This window comes from Tursiops truncatus, chromosome 14 (genome assembly GCF_011762595.2).
Source record: "Tursiops truncatus isolate mTurTru1 chromosome 14, mTurTru1.mat.Y, whole genome shotgun sequence".
NCBI lineage: Eukaryota > Metazoa > Chordata > Mammalia > Artiodactyla > Delphinidae > Tursiops > Tursiops truncatus.
This window is the reverse complement of record NC_047047.1, coordinates 53,022,378-53,042,405: the sequence shown is the minus strand read 5'-3', so window position 1 is coordinate 53,042,405 and position 20,028 is coordinate 53,022,378. Positions and strand designations below refer to the sequence as shown.

At 35.4% G+C, this 20,028-nt stretch overlaps 1 protein-coding gene across 7 annotated transcripts in view; it reads right to left on the bottom strand.

Annotated features, from left to right (window-relative positions):
• The window catches only part of PREPL (prolyl endopeptidase like), a 56,646-nt gene that overhangs the window by 13,204 nt on the left and 23,414 nt on the right, over positions 1-20,028 (bottom strand). For 5 of the 7 annotated variants that reach the window (XR_012325712.1, XM_033838622.2, XM_033838619.2 and 2 more), the window contains 7 exons: positions 15,013-15,135; positions 13,701-13,767; positions 12,916-13,122; positions 11,574-11,709; positions 5,794-6,010; positions 4,984-5,169; positions 792-989 (listed from right to left, as the gene is read on the bottom strand). Coding sequence is in view for 6 of the 7 variants with exons in the window: in XM_033838619.2 (XP_033694510.1) it covers positions 792-989; positions 4,984-5,169; positions 5,794-6,010; positions 11,574-11,709; positions 12,916-13,122; positions 13,701-13,767; positions 15,013-15,135 (1,134 nt within the window). In the remaining variant the exon portion in view is untranslated. The remainder of the gene's footprint in view (positions 1-791; positions 990-4,983; positions 5,170-5,793; positions 6,011-11,573; positions 11,710-12,915; positions 13,123-13,700; positions 13,768-15,012; positions 15,136-20,028) is intronic. The other 2 variants (XM_073791388.1, XM_073791389.1) reach the window with 2 other exon arrangements.

Sequence of the window (20,028 nt, the reverse complement as noted above, 5' to 3'; positions counted from 1 at the left end):
TAAGCTCTGAGAATTCCTTAAATTCAAGGCCATGGTTTATGTATTAATTTGTTCCTCATTTGCTCAAATTTTCTTCTCTACTTACTACCTCCCCAACCTCCCACTGCCCCCGGACAATCTTCCCTCTTTTACGCTAGACTTTGGCCATACTGTTCTCCTTTATACTTCTTGAATGCATTATTTCTCCCTCAATTCAGGGCCTCTGCACAAAACAGAATCCTCCTTCCCCTTTTCTAGCTTAACTCTTGATCATCTTACTTCCTCAGAGAAGCTTTCCCCAATTTCTCCAGACGAGGTAAGGTCCCTTTACCATATGTTTCCACTGTACTCAGTACGTCTTCCTTGGCAGCAATCAGTACATTAGTAATTACTTCTTCAAAATCTAGCATCTTCCCCACTAGATTTAACCTCCATGAGGGCATGGAGTCTATATTAGTCTAGTTCACTCTAGTCAATTGCTTACTACCTTCATAATTTTTGTCATAACTACACAGAAACTTGATTATTTTCTTCTTGAAATCAACTTTTAATATTCAAATATACACAACACATGAAACCAAGGGCTTGCTATGATGGTTATAAATTTTCGAATCCATGTTAAAATAAATGCATGAGTATCAGAAGCTAAAAAAAAAAGTCCATGTACCCCCTAAAATCATTTGGGTCTTGCTGTGGAGTGTGAGATCCACTTTACTAAACTGTGCTAATGTAATCCCAGCAATTGCACAATACTTGACAAATAGTATCCTTTCAACAAACAGAGGCTGACAGTGGGGATCACAAAGACTTACCTCGCTTTTGGCTTCTATACGTAAAACACGACTAGTCTTTGTGATTGGGTCTTCATGTCCAGTTTCCTCAAACAGTTTACCTTCTGAAAACTTATACGTGTAATACTTAGGGGGGCGTATAGGAGAGCAAAGCTGAAAGGGGCAGTTCTTTGGGTCTGAATTTGTATCCATTATGAATCCACAGGCCCAAGGTGGGAGCTGAAGAAATAAAAGTTATTTTTACTCTTTATCTAGACACTAAGTATTATTAATTAAATTTCTGGGTCTGCTCCAAACAAGATGATGTGGACATCAAATTTATTTTTATCCATTATCACATAATGCCTCATCTAAGGGTTACTTCAGCACAACAAAAAATATTTCAAGTGAAAAACAAAACTCTATGCAAATGACCAATAAAATAAGGAAAAAGTAAAGGAAAATGGTTTATCATGAATCTAGATTTACATGAAGTCTCCTTCAATAAAAAAGTTTATTTTGGGGGTATATAAACTTGGGCAATGAAACAGCAAAATGATTAAGAATAACAGCAAATCAAGTAGTAATTCCAGAACCCAGAAACATCTCCAAGATCTCTATTCTCTATTCTCATAGAACACGATATTTCTCACGTGTTTTTAATAATTTATCCAACAGCCCTTACTCTGCTGCCTGGACAGCAGCAGTGATGACAGTTATTATTCCAGGGCTACAAACTGGCTCAGCAGCACTAAAGCGTTTACAATTTGTTTTTAACTTTAGCTCCCAGGGTAACCATTGTGCAAAAGAAAACCTTTCCCGCACATCCACTCTGAGAGACTCACAGCTATTACGCTTAAGATTCTTAACTTTAAGAAAAAAGGAAAGAAATCAAAATTTATTCTCTCAGAGCAGCAGGGTCCAGCCTCAAACCTTCCACTAACATCCCTCTTACACCTTTTAAAGAACTCTAGTAAGCAGGCTGACAGTGTGTTAGAAATGGTACTGAGAGTCAGAACATTAAAAGAAAATTGCCTTTCTTTTCCTGAGTAATTGTAGAAAGAGCAAATTCCTTAGAAAATCAGAGGTCCTGGCACAGCAACGTCACTGGTGGGCACTATTTAGAAAGGGTAGGTGGGGGATGTATGCATAAAGAGTGTACCATTTAACCTGTAGAAACTATAGCCAAAGAGCTTATGTTCACAGAGCAAATTCCTTGCAATTAATCCAAAGAATCCACTGCCCTGAAACACCAGGGACATAAATTTGCAATGTCTCTCTAAAAGAGTTCCTAATTTATTCTCCTCAGATTGTAGGTTACTTTCAAGGATAATTTGTTTATTTAAATATAAGCCATAACTAGAAAGAAAAATGTAATCATGAAAGTTGGGAAATCTGGTAGCAAAAGTGAAACGAGTAAAAATTGAGACCTCAGTGGGAAGAAAAGGAAGAAGCATTGCTATTAACCTTGTAACACAGGCCTCAGATTGACGGCACAAGGCTCCTCAGCCCTCAGCGGTACAAGTTTTTCTCCCCTTTGGTGACACTTTAAAACATTTTCCATGTGACTCATGTAGTAAGTTTAGTTTTTTTGGTTTTTTTTAGTAAGCTTAGTTTCTGATTAAATGGTTCCAATAAATCAAAAAGTCTTTTGGGTGTATTTCTTAAACTAATGGGACCAAGGTTAAAGTTTTAATCATAACAAAAACTGTTCCATGGCTATGGACTTTTTAAAGTTTGTCCAGCTGATATAGAGGTATTAACTATCTCAAGGATATCTTCAGCCACATTTCCTATTGAGATAAGCCTGCAGTATCATCTATGTATATTAATGAACAGAGCCTGAGAAGAATTATAAGCTGGCCAGGTGATATGCCGATATTCCTTGAGATATTTGACAGAAACAGGTTTAGTTTAAGCATTCTACCAGCTAACCACAGTCATATCATCAAAAGAATGATTAAGACATACATGCTGAAAGAAAATCAGCCCAAGCATGCAGGCTGCTCCAGATGAATTGATGTTAGCACAAAGCAAAACATTTCCTAATTTGCTTTAATTAAATATCATAACCAAATAATATATCATAACTAAAAACATCACCAGGAAATACTGATGACATGATGACCAAGGATATGAGGCAATATATTAAGGGCTTCACATTTTCTATTGCTGAGATTGAGTTTATAAAGCTCTTTTAGTCAAGTGCGCACTGGGCAGAGATGTTACATACAGAAATACTTTATAATCCACTCACAGTATGGCTTACAGATGTCCTTTGTATATAGCACTGTCTGTGCATATTAATCAGCGTTATCCAGTTCATAAAAAGGCTCTGATCTATAGAATTCTCTTTAACTAGCACCTGGTATATAATATAGTATTTGATTCCATGTGATGATGACTCAGAACATCATACTCATATCATAATAGGTACTACAGGTTGGGAAAGGTCAAGGAATAAAGAAATAGAGGATACAGAATAAATGAAAGACATGATGTTTGTGTTAATGGAAGTTAAAACAATGGAAACTGAGGCATATCTTAAAAATATAAAAAATATAAAAGGCCATATTTACTTAGAAATCACATCTTAGCAAAGTCTCATGACATTCCTAATTCTGAAAGAATTTTGTTATAATAAATGCATCGCTAGAAATTATATATTTTCTCCCATCCCTATTCCTATAGACTACAATAAGAACAGATGCTCTGCCAGTTTCTGGATTGAAGATGTCTGAATTTGGCATCAATTAGCAAGTGAAAAGACACACTTTTGAATTCAGTAGATGAAAGCAGTTAACAAAATTGCTGGAGTTAAAAATCACCATTTTTGTTTTAGGACATTTATACAGCCTTCTAAGGCACAAGACATTACATTTGATAATTTGATAATTTGATTTCATGAAGTAGATGGAAAATTTTGCTTGTTTTATTTAGGCCCTAGTTATTTCTTATTTATACCACTGTAACAATCTCAAAACTAACCTCTATGCCGCTTATCTCTCGGTGCTTTGGTGTACTCTAACACAGCTGCCCGATAACCTCATGAAGTACAGCTTGACTCCTTAAATTATTCCCCTGTCCGCACACTTCACATGTTCCCCTCTTCATAATTTACGCATAAATTCACCACCTTGACAGTCAAAGAATGTCAAATCATAGCTTCATCACCTAGAAATTTATTCTGCTTCAATAAAAATGAATTATTAGCAGTTTCCTGAACATTTTCTGAACTTCTCCAGCTTAGAGCTTCATTTGATGGACTTTCTCAGCCTAGAATACCATTCCCTTCCCCACCCATCAAAATCCTATCTATCCTCTTTGGTTTATCTCAAATTCTACTTCTCCTCAAAGCTTTCCTGGGCCCTCTTCCTTTCCTTTGGACCTCACAGCACATTTTATGTTTCTGATCCCACTTATTTAAACCCATCTTATACTTGATCTTTGTGTACTAGTCTAATCTCATGATAAACTGTATTCTCCTTAAGGCCTGATATTTTGTCCTACTATCTTTCCATTCCAGAGCGCCCAATACAGTACTTTGCACACAGAAATTTGATAAACGTCCAGTGAATTTACTGGAATTGCATTTTAACAAAAATTGTGATAGTAGTACAGATGGGGAGGTACAAGTGGTCTGTTTGCTGGTCACACAACTCCATATCAAGCAAAACAGAGGGCTCTCTTCTTCTCTTCAGTGCATGCTATCTAAAGTCACATATTAATGCTGCCTTAAAACTGGGCAGTAACGTTACCGTTCACCAGTTTTAGCAATAAAATTGGCAAAGAGATGATGAAGACATGAGAATGCAGTGGCAGAAACATAGTAGCAGAAACACAGTGGGTATGACTACTATCCCCACTGGGGGTGTGGGATGGGAACAGGAGGCAGTGGTTAGGCACCAGCTGCCAAGTTGGCCTCAGTTATTACTATATCTAAAGTTGTAGAGACATGTGATATAGAGATAAGCAGAAAGAGAAATATAATGGCACTTTACCTCTGAAATTCATGCTATAAGACAGTATTTTTAAGTAAAAGTGCACAAAATGGAAGGTCCTCTAAGTAATTCTAAAACAAACCTCCTAAACCTGATAAAGACCCAATATGCTAAATTCCATTTAAATTAATTTCCTTTTAAGAAAAAGTATATTGGTATTATTCAAAATGTGATGTTCTGTTAATAAACTGCATATATTGACTAATGTATTATCTTTTGAAAATTAAACATACCTTTAGAGACCGAACTGAATCGTCAGCCAGACCAATCACATTAACATAAAGTAGATTGCTATGCTTCAGGAACAGAACACAGTGATCCTTAAACATGTCCAGGTCTACAACTTTGGTATTTCTCTTCATTGTGAAAAATAAATCCCAATTCATAATAGCAGGGGTATCAGCAGCTGTTCTCATTAGCTGTGTGGAACAAAATTAGAAGAGATCTAGGTACCAGAACATGATTACTACTGCATCCAGAAATGAAACCACTGAAAACCAGACCATACTCATCTTCACTGTTTTATGAAGAGCTGAAGGAACTAACTCTGCATCAGGGCTGAAGTGTGAACATCACCGTATGAATGAGCCCAGGCTAGGCTGCTGGGTGGGTATAGCCCAGTGCTTAGGTGACTGGTCAACCAAGGGACATTTGAGTGAGAGTACTGACAGCTAGTTGACTGTGGAACTATCAATGAGCCTAGCCAAAACCAGTGAAAGAACTGCCTGAGATCAATCCAAACTGCTGACTCACAAAATCATAAGCTTATAAAAGTTTTTTAAGCCACTAAGTTTGGCTTTGATAACTAATATATTCAGGATAGAGTATGTTTTCATTTACTAACCTTTTTAGGTACAATTAAAATATGAAGAGGTATTAGCTCTAAGGGAAGAGAAAGGGGATTGGTTCTACATAGGAAGATAGCATTAGTTTTTACAATACCCAAAGCTTACAAAACAATAAACTTTTAGAGCAAGAAATGTTGATGTTAGTGTAACACTCCCTAAGAGCCTAAATGGGGACCAGGAGGATACAGGATTTACCTTGAATTCTGTAGGCTCGCCAACATTAGTGAGAATGTATAATTCATCATCTCTGTGTTCTACGTAGTAAAGGACCCCGTGTATTCGCTTCTGGATAAGTACTGGTGGGTCCCAAGGGCTCATGCCATCTATCAACCACACCTCTGAAGTGGTCTTGTTCATAATATTCATGGTGAGAAAACGACTGTCTTTTGTAAGATAAAGGAAAACAAAAAAGCTGCACAGAAGAAAGAGGGAGAGAGAGATACGAAAACCCAATAAATTTCAAATGCAGGCTATCTTGTTAATGACAATATCTCACTGGTGTTCAGTATATATATTAATTTATAATGCAGACAGAAAATAAAAACTCCTTAGTGAATACTGCTTATAAAAACTGGCTATTATATCTCTCATTTCCTCCCCAAAGGCATTCAAAATAATTTTTCTCTAACATTTTATTATAAAAAATTTTCAAACATACAGTAAAGATGAAAGAAATGTAAGGTAAATACCAATATACCTACCACTAAGATTCAATCATGGCTAACATTTTGTTATATTGTCTTTATCACATATCTATCAATCCATCTTTTTTTAAAAAATGCATTTCAAGGTAAACTACAGACATCATCTAACTCTCAATCACATTAATAGATTATAGGACTTTTTCCTGAGAAGAGGAAATAAACTTCCTAGAGGAGATATGTAACTGTAGGGAAGAAAAGGGACACAGAGTTTCCTTTGTTTTTCTTCTCTGTGCATGTTGGATATCCTTTTTCCTACTCTCCTAGTTTTTACAACAAAACAAACAATAGGAAGAAAAACCCTCATAATCTCACTAACCTAACACATTTTTTAAATTAACTATTTTAATTTTTCGATTTTTCCTTCTAAGGCTTAATTGTATTTTATACATGTCTTTTTTGTGTGTGTGGTACGCGGGCCTCTCACTGCTGTGGCCTCTCCCGTTGCGGAGCACAGGCTCCGGATGCGCAGGCTCAGTGGCCATGGCTTATGGGCCCAGCCGCTCTGCGGCACGTGGGATCCTCCCGGACCAGGGCACGAACCTGTGTCCCCTGCATCGGCAGGCGGACTCCCAACCACTGCGCCACCAGGGAAGTCCTATACATGTCTTTAAATAGATGTAGTTATTTAAAAAATATAGATGCAATTCTGGCTTCTGCATTTAGGATTTTTTTTTTTTTTTTTTAAATTGGTTGCGCTGTGCGGCACATGGGATCTCAGTTCCCCAACCAGGGATAGAACCTGCGCCTGCTGCAGTGGAAGTGCAGAGTCTTAAGCACTGGACTGCCAGGGAAGTCCCTGCATTTCTTCTTACACATATTATCATCTTCCCCTACATTAGTTATACAGTCTGTGATCATTATTTTTAATGGCTACATAATATTCTATCGAGTTGAATTATCATAATTCTTAAAAATGTAGATTTTAATGTTTCATTGTAATAAATATAAAAGGGAATATGTCATGAAGACAGTTTCCCTCTCCCTAACTTAAAAAATAAATTAATTTGGTTGTGCTGGGTCTTCTTAGTTGTGGCTGGTGGGCTCCTTAGTTGCGGCCGGTGGGCTCCTTAGTTGCGACTCACTGGCTCCTTTAGTTGTGGCATGTGTGCTCCCTAGTTGCAGCCAGTGGGTTCCCTAGATGCAGCAGGCAGGCTCCTCAGCTGAGGCTTGCCGCCTCCTTAGTTGTGGCATGAGAACTCCCATCTGTGGCATGCATGCGGGACCTAGCTCCCCACCCAGGGAACGAACCTGGGCCCTCTGCATTGGGAGTGCAGAGTCTTAACCACTGCACCACCAGGGAAGTGCCTCTTTCCAACTTTTATAGTTATTTCCTTAGGATAAATTCTTAGTAACAGAAATACTGTTTTAATGATTAAGTATTTTTATGACTCTTGATCAATATAATCAAATACTATCCCAAGAGCATTACACTAATTCATATTGACACACTGGATGCCTTTAAATATTCTACCTACATGTTTCCTTATTACAAAAGTAATTCATACTGAAAATACTAAAGAATATAAAGAAGGACGATAACCCTGAATTCCACTCCCCAGAGATAAGCATTTTGGTAAAATTCCTTTTGTACTGGATTACATTACCATGTTTGTCAATTTTATTTCTTTGCAGTGTGTCCATTTTAAACTTGGTGATGTAGTTTACATTATTGGTCTATAACCATCTCTTTAAAATTAAGGACATTAACTTGTCCTTTTGGTTGAAAATACTTTCCCCCATTTTGTCATATGGATTTTTTTTCATCTTTATTGGAGTATAATTGCTTTACAATGGTGTGTTAGTTTCTGCTTCATAACAAAGTGAATCAGTCATACACACATATGTGTCATATGGATTTTAATTTATTTGTTTACAATAGTTTCTGACATAAGAGTCTAATATTTTAGATAATCAAGAATATTGGTACTAACCCTTGTAATTTCTTCTATTGATTTTATGCTCTGGAAATATTTCAACCAAGCTGAGTGAAATACATGTATTTTCACCTAGGGTTTTTTTTTTTTTTTTGATGGTTTTATTTTTACCAATAGATCCTTTAAATCTTTTAGTAATGTACGCTAATGTACAAAGCGATGAAAATTATTTTCATCCAAATATTCAATATTCACATTCTAGGGTCTGTTTTAGGGTTATCCTGGTCTCTTTTATTGGTCTGTCAATTTGTATTATTTTAACTGTTGTGCCTTCACATGTTTTAATATATTGTTGTAAGGCAGATCCCCTGCCCTATCTTACTCTTTATTTTCAACACTTCTTTTGCTACTTTTATCTACTTATTTATGTGTAATGATGACACAGGTAATCAAAAGATAAATTACTCAGTCAATTATCTGGCAGACATGTGGTTACAGGGAAGTGAGAACACAAGCATCTCTGTAAGTAACAGTTTTCTTAGAAAGAGAAGTAAAGTTGTGGTAACTACCAAGCAAAAACCTACAGTAGATACACAAAATATAAAGAGAAGGGAATCAAACTATATAGCACCATGAAAAATAATCAATTCATTAAGGAAGACAGTAGGAAAGGAAGAACTGGGAACTATTGATCCAAAGCAGCTAGAAAACATGAAAAAGATGGCATTAGTAAGTCTTTAGCTGTTATAAATTACTCTAAATGTAAATGAATTAAATTCTCCAATCAAAAGGCAAGAAGTGGCTAAGCAGATAAAAAAAGAACTAACTATATGCTGCCTACAGTAAGAGATTCATTTCAGTTTCATGGACATACATAGGGTCAAAATAAAGAAAAAGACATTCCACACAAGTAGAAACCAAGAGGGAGCAAGGGTAGCTATACTTGTATCAGACAAAATAGACCTTAACTCAAAAGCTCTAACAAGAGATAAAGAAGGCCACTACATAATGACAAAGGTGTCAATTCGTCAAGAAGATTTATAACAAGCATAAATATATATGCACTCGACATCAGAACCCTCAAATATATTAAGCAAATATTAACAGATCTGAAAGGAAAATAGACAACATAATAATAGTAGGGGACTTTAGTAGCCCACTTTCAACAATGGATAGATCATCCAGGCAGAAAATCAGTAAGGAAACCTTGGACGTGAACTATACTTTAGAACAAATGGATCTAACAGACATATACAGAACATTCTGTCCAACAGCAAAAAAAAAAATAAAAATACCATTCTTCTCAAGTGGACCTGGAACATTCTCCAGGACAGATTATGTGTTAGGTCACAAAATAAGTCTTAACAGGAAAAAAACTGGAAAATTCACAAATATATGGAAATTAAACAATACACTCCTAAACAACCAAAGGGTCAAAGAAGAAATCAAAAGGGAAATAAAAAAAAAAACCTTGAAGTAAATGAAAATGGAAATACCACACACCAAAACCTAACGGATGCAGCAAAATCAGTTCTAATAGAGGCATTTATAGCAATAAACACTTACATTAAGAAAAAAGAAAAATCTCAAACGAACTTCACACCTCAAGAAACTAGAAAAAGAAATAATTTTGGCTAACCTTACTTGTGAGAGCAGAATACTGAAACCTGGGGATCAAAGCAAACACAGTAAAAAAAACAGCTCAGTCTCAGAAGTTCTACGAAGACCTTTATTACATTTTCTCTACTGGTATGCTGCTTTTCCCTCTTGGTCCTTCCCTTTGGATTAGGGCTGTTAAGTACAGTTGACCCTTGAACAACATGGATTTGAACTGGTGGGGTCCACTTATACACAGATTTTTCTCAATAAATACATACCACACTACCACACCATCTGCGGTTGGTTGAATACTCTGATATGGAACAGTGGTTAAAGAGAATACTCTGATATGAAACAGTGGATAAACAGTGAATACTCTGATATGGAACAGTGGATAAAGATATGGAACAGTGGATAAAGAGGGTCAACCGTAAAGTTACAGGTGGATTTTCAACCACACGGGAGTCAGTGCTCCTAACCCCCAGTTGTTCAAGGGTCAACTGTATTCAGAATCGACAAACTAATCTGTGCTTTAGAGATCAGATGCCAAACTAGGTTTAAACATACTTAATTATGGTTAATTCTTTTTGGGGTAGAAAAAGCATACTAGAAGCCAAAAATCAAGAATCTTAAATGTATGTATAACTCAATCTTAGAACTTAGGATAGTAACAACATATGGCAATTAAGTACCTTATTCAAGGGTATGACTCACAGGGTCAATTTTGAGTTTTAGTCACAAGATGTGAAATGGTTCACAATCATAAGTCATTGATACAATGTAATAAATTACTAGCTTAAACTGTCATCCCCAAAAGATATCCTTGACAAATGACACATAAAGTAGTGGATCGTATGAATAGCTGGTTCTAGTAAATTCTCATTAAAACAATCATCATCAGAAAAAAGCAATGACAGCATTACTGAACCCAGAATGTTAGTTCTATGGGTTGGAATAATACAATTTCTCCAGACCTCAAGTTCTTTATATAAACTGGGTGTTGTATAAGATTTTCTTTAAGGTCCTTGTCAGCTCTGAGATTTTATTAAGTGAAGGGTTACTTTTCTTGTTTGGGTATCAATTTTACTGTCATAGATTTGGTGTTAAAGATAATTTTTCTCTCTTGCAAAATCTGTTCAGACATTGTCCAAATTATACTGTAAGAGGTGACAGGACCCTGGTGTTAAGAAATAATTTATCATAAATCATTTGGAAAAGTGTATCTGGCTAAGAGTTAAGGGATTTTGCCAGATAAATTTATTATCATTTCCTCCCAAGCATGGGTAAGTGGTAATATGAGGCATAAGTCCTGAAGCAAAAAGAATTAGCTTTAAGGAGGAATTACCAAAGTATTGGGGAAAGTAAAATTTAAAGACCAATGTATATCATGGTTCAAAGCAAGCAATTTAAAATTCAGGTAACCTATATGAAATAAATGGTGAATTCTGTGTAACTGGCACCATGGTTATTCTAGTTACGACTTACAAGAGATTGATAATTGCTGCATGGAAACCATATTAAATGTTTAATTAACAACTCCTCTCATGTGTCAGTACAGAAAGAATGTTAGTGACTCAGCATTTGAATCTAATGATATATTTGTGTTCACTCTGAAGTTTGAATGTAACTAATTTCCAATTTTGAATCTAAACCACTTATAAAAGAATGCTTATGCTCCTCTTAGCCTTATTATATCTGATTCCAGCCAAAATCAATGTTTTAAGTCAACCAAAAGCAGCACTTTAGATAACTAGAGAAATATTCTGAAGAAAAAGACTTAATTGCATTGTTTTAGTACCTTGGGTCTTTTTCTGTGTAAAAACGTTCATTACGCCTGTTATCACCAAAAGTGGCTCGATATACATCATGACAGCGAAGGTTCCTCTGGAAGGTGTAGAATAAAACATCTTCATCTTCTTCATCCTTTACCCATTCTAAAAGAAAATAATTAAAGAATTATATATATCCACCTATTTACAGTTTAAAAAAAAAAAAGGCACAGTGCATTCTAATTTTGAGTGCCAAATAGAAGAGATGTGCAAGTTTATCCCTGGAAATCTAAATCTAACATAGGTTTGACTATGTCTAACCCCGTTATTTATAAGCCAGAGATATTTCCAGAGAATAAGATACTACTACATCAATTCTAAGTTTTCAAGTAGTTATTAGTCTCAGGGTACTCAAGTTTCTAAATAAGAGATGAATATTCAATATTTAAGAAAGACTTTGGTAAAGTCACATTTGCTTTCAGGAGATGAATTATGTTTAGATCTACAACCTCTAAATTTGAGGAAATTTTGGACCATTTTCTCTCATGCCTAAATGTTTTCTGCCTGTTTTCAAGCCACAGGATATCTCAAACTACCAAATATGGTGTTTTCTAGATCTTACCAGAGGCTGTCAATGAAAGTTTTCACACAATTACGTCATGACTGCCACCTGGCTGACAGTGACTGTAAGACATTATTGTATAGTATGCATTCTGATTTTAGAGAGGTTAAAATGTACAAGAGGTATGCCTTAGAATCAATTAGATACGGTATAATTTCTATTCACTGCAAAAGCATTTAGTTATTAAACAATGGGGACATTTATGGCAGAAAATAAAAAGGGAGGATAAAGTATAAACATATATATCACTCAGTGATAAATGATAAAATTTAAAGTTGGTTCTATTGGTAAAAATATCGTAGCTTTTATTGAATAAGTTAGTTCATCGTGTTCCAGAGTTCCTTGGTAGTGACCCTGGGCAATGTGCTATAATGGCTTAACAAGATGATGTGAAATGAAAAAATCATACCCAAGCTTAAAGTTGAATAAAATATTAAGAGACAATTTATGTGAAAATGTACTCTAAATAATAGCAAAGAATTACTGATATATTAACATATACTGTACAACCTGGACTCCGATTACAATACTTTTAAAAACATGAACATGAATTTGGATATTTAACTAAAGAAGGGAAGGTCTCCTGAATAAGAGGCACAGAGGAAGGTATGGAGTCCACAGGGATAAACAGGTCAGGCATTCATCCTCTCATTCACTCACGTGAGCAAGTAAAAATGTTTGCAAAGTGTGGACAATCCTCTTTACTGTTGCCTTTTCAATGTAGAAGACTGTTTTGGTTGGTGGCTTACCAAAACTGGACACATTTGGGAAAGAAGCTTCCATTACAGGTTGATCACCGAGCTTCACAACTACACAGGTAGATGCTTCAGAATCTTCAGTTCTTATCTTGGCAGCTACATATTTTTCATCAGGAGCAACTCTGATACAATCAATGAAGGGTTGCTCTAATTTAAGTTCCTCCAAATTGAACAAAACTTCATAATTATCATTGTCTGCTGCATAAAGAAAAGGATAAAGGAGATAATTCCACAAAATATACTTCAAAAAATTTTAAATGGTATTTCAATGTTTTAAACTAGCATCCCGCTTCTGTAAGAGGCTACGTTTTGGCATCTTTGAACACTGACAGCAGTTTGATGTGTACAGAAAATGGCATTAGTATTTAATACTACCCTACGTTATTCAATATTATTCAATGCATCAACCTACGTGATGTTACTTGATAGTTATAGTCTAATATTTGTAGACCATATAGAACCTAGAAAAGTAAGAAAACGTTAAGTGACCCTGAATAGTCTATATAGTGCCTAGCACAGTATCCAGGATTTGGTAGATGCTCAAAAAATGCTGGTTCCCACCTCCATTCTCTCTGCCAGAGCTTTTGAATGTAGCTGTTAATTATATCTTAGGTAAACCCAGAAATTAAAAAACTACTCATTTAAAAAAAGAGAAAAAAATCAGAAATTGAAAACAGATATTTTCTATACCTTTGAAAAATCAATACCAAATTTCCAATGAAAAATGTGAAACCTGAAAAATCAGATATTTCTTAAAAGGAAAAACTGTTTTGTACCTTCTTCATCTTTGGAACGAACCAAACAGCAGCCCTCTTGATAATAAACAAAACCACCATGTTTAATCTGACAATGAAAAGAAACAAATGGTTTATTTAATTACAATTTATTCAATAATTTAAAACCAATTTAAGTAATTGTTCAGTGATCTGACTAGTCAAAATGAAGAAATGAGATCTTTTATAAGCAAACGTGTTGCAGTCTATGAATGAACATATAAAAAATATAAAATGAATCACTTTTTACAATATAGTGATTAAAATATGGTTTTCATATGTTTACAATCAATCACTGGAGGAGTTTCTAATACATAAATGTAAGAGGCAACAAAGAGAAGGCATTAACGAAACCTACGTCAGTTATGACTGTACAAACCACTTTAGCTTTACTTCTGGAACATCTGACAACAGAGATCAAGTGGCATCTTTAAGATAATCCAAAATGATGCAGATGTGGAAACTGTGACTTAGACTAGTCTGAAAACCCAGTCAATTACTTTCTGAGAGTCTTTCCTTTAAAATATGCTGTCACTGCCAATTGTCCACGGTTTGATCTGATTTTACACAAAGCATCTCACCCTCTGTGAGGGTGACAGATAGAGACAATTTAAGATTGAAAGACTATTACCAATATATGAATCATGCTCTTGTCTAATTCCTACATATTAAATGCAACTGATTGATACGATTTCAGGTAACTTAAGACAATTACTACTTGCTAGTTAGTGGCATAATCTGAATCTGGAATTCCTCATCCTTAACCTATTGCTATTTCCATTTTAGTACGTATGTAATTTTCATTCATAAGCTGTGGTTCTGTTTTCCAATCTTACTGAAAAATTTTCAACATGCATGTTCAATCTGTTTCAACTGAATATTTATGACTGTGGCGAACACAAAACAGTCAAGCAAATACTTGGATTTCATGGTATTGTACTATTTAAAGTGAATTTTCTTTTATTAAAAAAAGTACAGATAGAACAATCAAATAATTTTCAAGTAATAAAACATTATGAGTTAGTTTCATTTGAACTTCTCCTTGGGAGTATTTAAAAAATTTAAAAACAGAATTGGTTTTTTCCAAAAACCAGAATTAACATTATATGCTTGGAAATTCATCTTGGCTTTGATCTTTATAATTTATTTAAAGGACCATACTCAGCTTACTCTTTGTTCTTTAAGTTTTTCAGCATATTTTAAAGGCCAAAAGCAGTGTAATTTTGATGGGGGATTATGTTTATAAATCACAAGGTATTTTATTTGTATCCTGACTGGTAATATCAGATTTAAAAAAAAAGATATGATATCCTACCTCTGCATTGATGATTTCGTATTCTTCTTGTGGCTGTGTTTCTAATTTTGTTCTCACTTTTTCAAATGCATCCATGTTTTCTGAGAGGGATTTTTTGTTTTCTTGTTTAATAGGCAAAAATTCCTGGAAAAAGTTTTATCAGTATGATCATAATATTTCAACTAGGGAGAAAACCTTTGCTTTTTAAAGGTAATTCTTATTTCCTTTTCATTCAAGTACTACAACGTTAGGTCTATACCTATGAAATAATATGCATTTCACAGATCTTAAATGTTTCATAAGCTCAATACATTATTTCCTCTTTTTCATTTAAAAATGTAAACAAGTAAGGTGGATACTTGATGACTATACTATTAATTCAAATGGCTAAGTCCTTAAGATGCAGTAGTACTAAGAAGCGCTGGAAAGTCTTCAGAAATATTATGAGAAAGCAGTAAAGGAAATCCTATGAACATTTACATATTTAATAGCCAGGTGTGAGAAGTAAAAGTCTACTGAGTTTTATAAAGTACTGAAATACCTCCTAAAAAGGGGAAAATGTCAAAGGGAGAGGAAGACATTATCATTATTAATAAATGTTCACTATTATTTTATTCACAGCAAGAGTTATGACAAAAAGTTTTTCGTACTTTATATCTTCATTAGCCATAATTTTTCTTCTCATGGAGATAAGGAATCCTCCGCATAGAACGGTTTATTAGCTCAAAAGGCAAATTAATGCTTTATAAAACAGAGCTTCTCTTTGAGGTTAAAAAAATATATATATACTCATCTTCAAAAAGGAAAAATAATGGAAAATTAACAAGTAGAGATATAGGTGAAAGCTAAAATAAAGCACTCAGTGTCTTATTAGGAGTATCTAATAAGCTAACAGCTTAAGTAAGTTGATCTCTGATGAGCATATAAATATCATATGAATTATTAAAATTTGGATAAGGCAAAACCTTAGTTGTCAAATTAAAAAAAGGGTTGAGGGGCTTCCCTGGTGGCGCAGCGGTTGAGAGTCCGCCTGCCAATGCAGGGGACACGGGTTCGTGCCTCGGTCCGGGAAGATCCCACATGCCACGGAGTGCTAGGCTCGTGAGCCATGGCTGCTGAGCCTGCGTGTCCGGAGCCTGTGCTCCGCAACGGGAGAGGCCACAACAGTGAGAGGCCCGCGTACCGCAAAAAGAAGAAAAATAAATAAATAAAGGGTTGAATAATTCAACACTCCACAGGTTTCCCTTGCTTAAGGAAAATAATTCTAGCCAAGATTTTAAATGTTAGCTTTCTGCCAAAGATGACAACTGTAGTGATTTGTGCCAGAAAGAGCACTAAGCCTTTGGTTAGGACCTGCAACAGCTGGTAAATATTTATTGCATAAGGGTATCCATGATACTTTACCAACAGTGTAGAGAATGTAAGCTATAAATACAGTTTATATCACAAGGAGTTTACAGTCTAAAATTAAACACAAGAATAAAACAGAAAAATCACCAAAGCAAATTAAATGAAAAAATAATCATTCACAAAGTTTTTTAGAGTTTTTGAGATGCTTTATGATTTGGACTAGATTCACATTACCAACAATGGCTATTACAGTAGTCTAAATCATTCAGTCTCTACTTCAATAATAAAATTAATATGATTAATGATTTGAAATTCAAATTCTAAAGGCTCATTTTTTTTTTTTAGTATTTCTACAAAATCTAGTGTTAACCTTTAGTGAGGCAAAGTATCTATACCAATAATTTCCTATTATCAACCAAGGCACAAATCAAAAGATCGCTAGAAATCTATCTTGAAACTAGAACTTAGTGGTAGAAGCTACCTTTTCATATCCAGATAGATGCTTATCTATTCTGTTAATTCCTATTAGAACTTTTGAAGTACAGTCAGGATGGCTATGAAGAGAGTATCTCTTTCTACTACCTTGCAGCTCCTAGCACATTGTAGGTGAGGAGCTGGGCTCTGTGGTACGTGGGCCTCTCACCGTTGTGGCCTCTCCCGTTGCGGAGCACAGGCTCCGGACACGCAGGCTCAGTGGCCATGGCTCATGGGCCTAGCCGTTCCGCGGCATGTGGGATCTTCCCGGACCGGGGCACGAACCCGTGTCTCCTGCATTGGCAGGCGGACTCTCAACCACTGCGCCACCAGGGAAGCCCGGCTCTGCCACTTTTAAACACCCATTCTTATTGAGAGCCATGGCCAATGCCAGGCTAAGGCAACAGGGCTGGGCCCAATATCTATCCTCCTAAACTTATTTTACACTCTTGATTAACCTTTTTCTGTGTCACAAATCCAAATAAACTGAGCTTACGTGAACCAAAATAACCCTGAAAGCAATAGGATTTTTAATTGCCTTAATAAAATGGAAGTAGAATTCGAGAGTTTTGTAAGTAATTCCTCAAAAGGAATTACTTCCAGGGAAACTGAGATTCTATATAATAATCATAAAGTACTCCAAATTGGTTTTGGTTTAAGTTCTGTCGCCAAGAATACCCACTGGGTGTTTTAAGCTTTCATTTCAATGCCAGCTAGCATTACCATCAGGGTATGCAGCTAAACCTATCCATTTTAGCCAAGTATCTTAATGCAGGGGTTCCCAACCTCTGGGCTGCGAACTGGTACCTGTCTGTGGCCTGCTAGGAAGTGGGCCACACAGCCGGAGGTGAGCGACAGGCGAGCATTAGCACCTGAACCATCCCCCCATCCCCCGTCCATGCAAAAACTGTCTTCCACAAAACTGGTCCCTGGTGCCAAAAAGATTGGGGAACACTGTCTTAATACATGAATAGTCTATTGGTTTTAAGGGAATATACTACCTAAAGGAGCTGAGGTGAGGAGAGCTTTAAATTTTAAGAAAGTTACATGTACAGTATCACTCAATTAGTGGAAAAAAGAAGCATTCCTTCCCACCTTCTGGGTGGCCCACCACAAAACCATTTTACAACGGAAACTCGTAAGACAAGAGAAGGGAATATGTAAATTTCACATTTTATTAATTTATTTTTTGGCTACACTACGTGGCATGCAGGATCTTAGTTCCCCAACCAGGGATCAAACCTGTGCCCCCTACAGTGGAGGCATGGAGTCAACCACTGGACTGCCAGGAAAGTCTCTGTAAACTTTATTACAGCAAATAATAATGAACTCTAAAAACAGAAAATAGCACAACAGAAGAACAGTGGGCAGCTTTTAGTCAAGATGGTGCCATTAATTAAAGGCTCATTCCAAGTCTGGGGCAGGGAGAGTAAAAAGTAGGCTTAGGTCATTTGTGTCAGAAAGCAAGAAGTGTTCAAAGGTTCATGGAGATGTGTCAAAAGAACACAAAGGCCAGTTTAAAGGGTTTCCTACTAGCCACATCTGGGACAGTTTGAGCATCAAAAACAATAATGACTGTAATTGATTATAATAAACTGAAAAAAATAAAAACAACAATTTAAAAAGAAGCAAAAAACAAAACAGACACCTAACTAAAATAAAAAAATAAAAAGAGGGTACAAAAATAGGGGGAAACTCTTCTTAACAGAATACTCCCACCTAATAAATGTAGAAAGAATAACAGAAATAGAAAATCATTAGCAACCCCCAGTGAAACAAATGATTAGGGTAAAGATCATCCTTGGTTATTAAACTCATTAGATGAAATGATGTCAGGTAATAAAATATTTGCACAAAGTATTACCTTAAGTCTACTTAGTAACTGCAAAGGGAATAATGGCCTGTTAACAATGGAGAGAACTAGCAGTTATCACCTTAACTGAAATTGTCAAGCTTAGCACCATTAATAATGGGACAAGCTGAGATTATGTGTCTTCCTGAAATAATGTTAATATGAGACATTTCAATTTAAGACAGAAAAAAGAGAAGAGTAAACCTAAAGGAACTAGAAGAAAGGAAATAAAATTAATTTGTTTCAATTAAGTTGATACAGTAACTAACGAGAAGATCAACAAAATAAAAAAGTTGGTTCTTTTAAAAAATGTACTAAGGGGCTTCCCTGGTGGCACAGTGGTTGAAGAGTCCGCCTGCTGATGCAGGGGACGTGGGTTCGTGCCCCGGTCCGGGAGGATCCCACATGCTGCGGAGCGGCTGGGCCTGTGAGCCATGGCTGCTGAGCCTGTGCGTCCGGAGCCTGTGCTCCGCAACAGGAGAGGCCACAACAGTGAGAGGCCCGTGAATCGCAAAAAAAAAAAAAAAAAAAAAAAAAAAGTACTAAGAAAGACATGTATAGCAAAACTGATTAAGAAAATGATAAAACATTACGAGTGAAAAAAATGGCATAATTATAGATATAGTAAAGATTATTAAAACTTAAAATAACATTCTTTATGCTAATATATTTGAAAACATGACAGAATGGATAATATTGAAGAAAATAAATTACCAAAACCAACTAAAAAAAAAGAAAAGCTGTATAAGCTAATAAATATCAAAGAAATTGATAACTAAGTGTTCCCTTCTTAAAAGAGACACAAAACCCAGATACTTTCAAAGGTAGCTTTCTCTAATCCTCAAGGAAAAGATAATCTCATATGTCAACTATTTAAGAAAAAAAATGCCAACTATTTAAAACTACTCAACTTATTTATCACGCTAATATAACCCTGACACTAAAACTAGACAGTGACATTAGACAATTAAAAACCAATCTTACTGTAAAATATGGATTGAAAAAACTCTAAAATTCATAAATCAATGTATTTTTAAAAAGCACAAAATAAAAACAATAATAGTAACAATAAAATCCTATGTGACCAAGTAAGATTTACCTTAAGAATGAAAGGATGGTTCAATGTTAGAAAAATCCATCAATCACGAATAAAGGAAATAAATCTTAGGTCCATTTCCATTAATGCAGAAAAAACCAGAAAATAATGCACTTAAAAAATGATAAAAACCTTAAATTAGGAATAGAGGAACTTCCTTGACTTAATAAATGATCTCTCTTTTTTTACACAAAACCATACTAATCATCTGTGAAACTCTTTTCAAGGCTCTTAATTATATTCATTTAAAATATCTAGTTATATT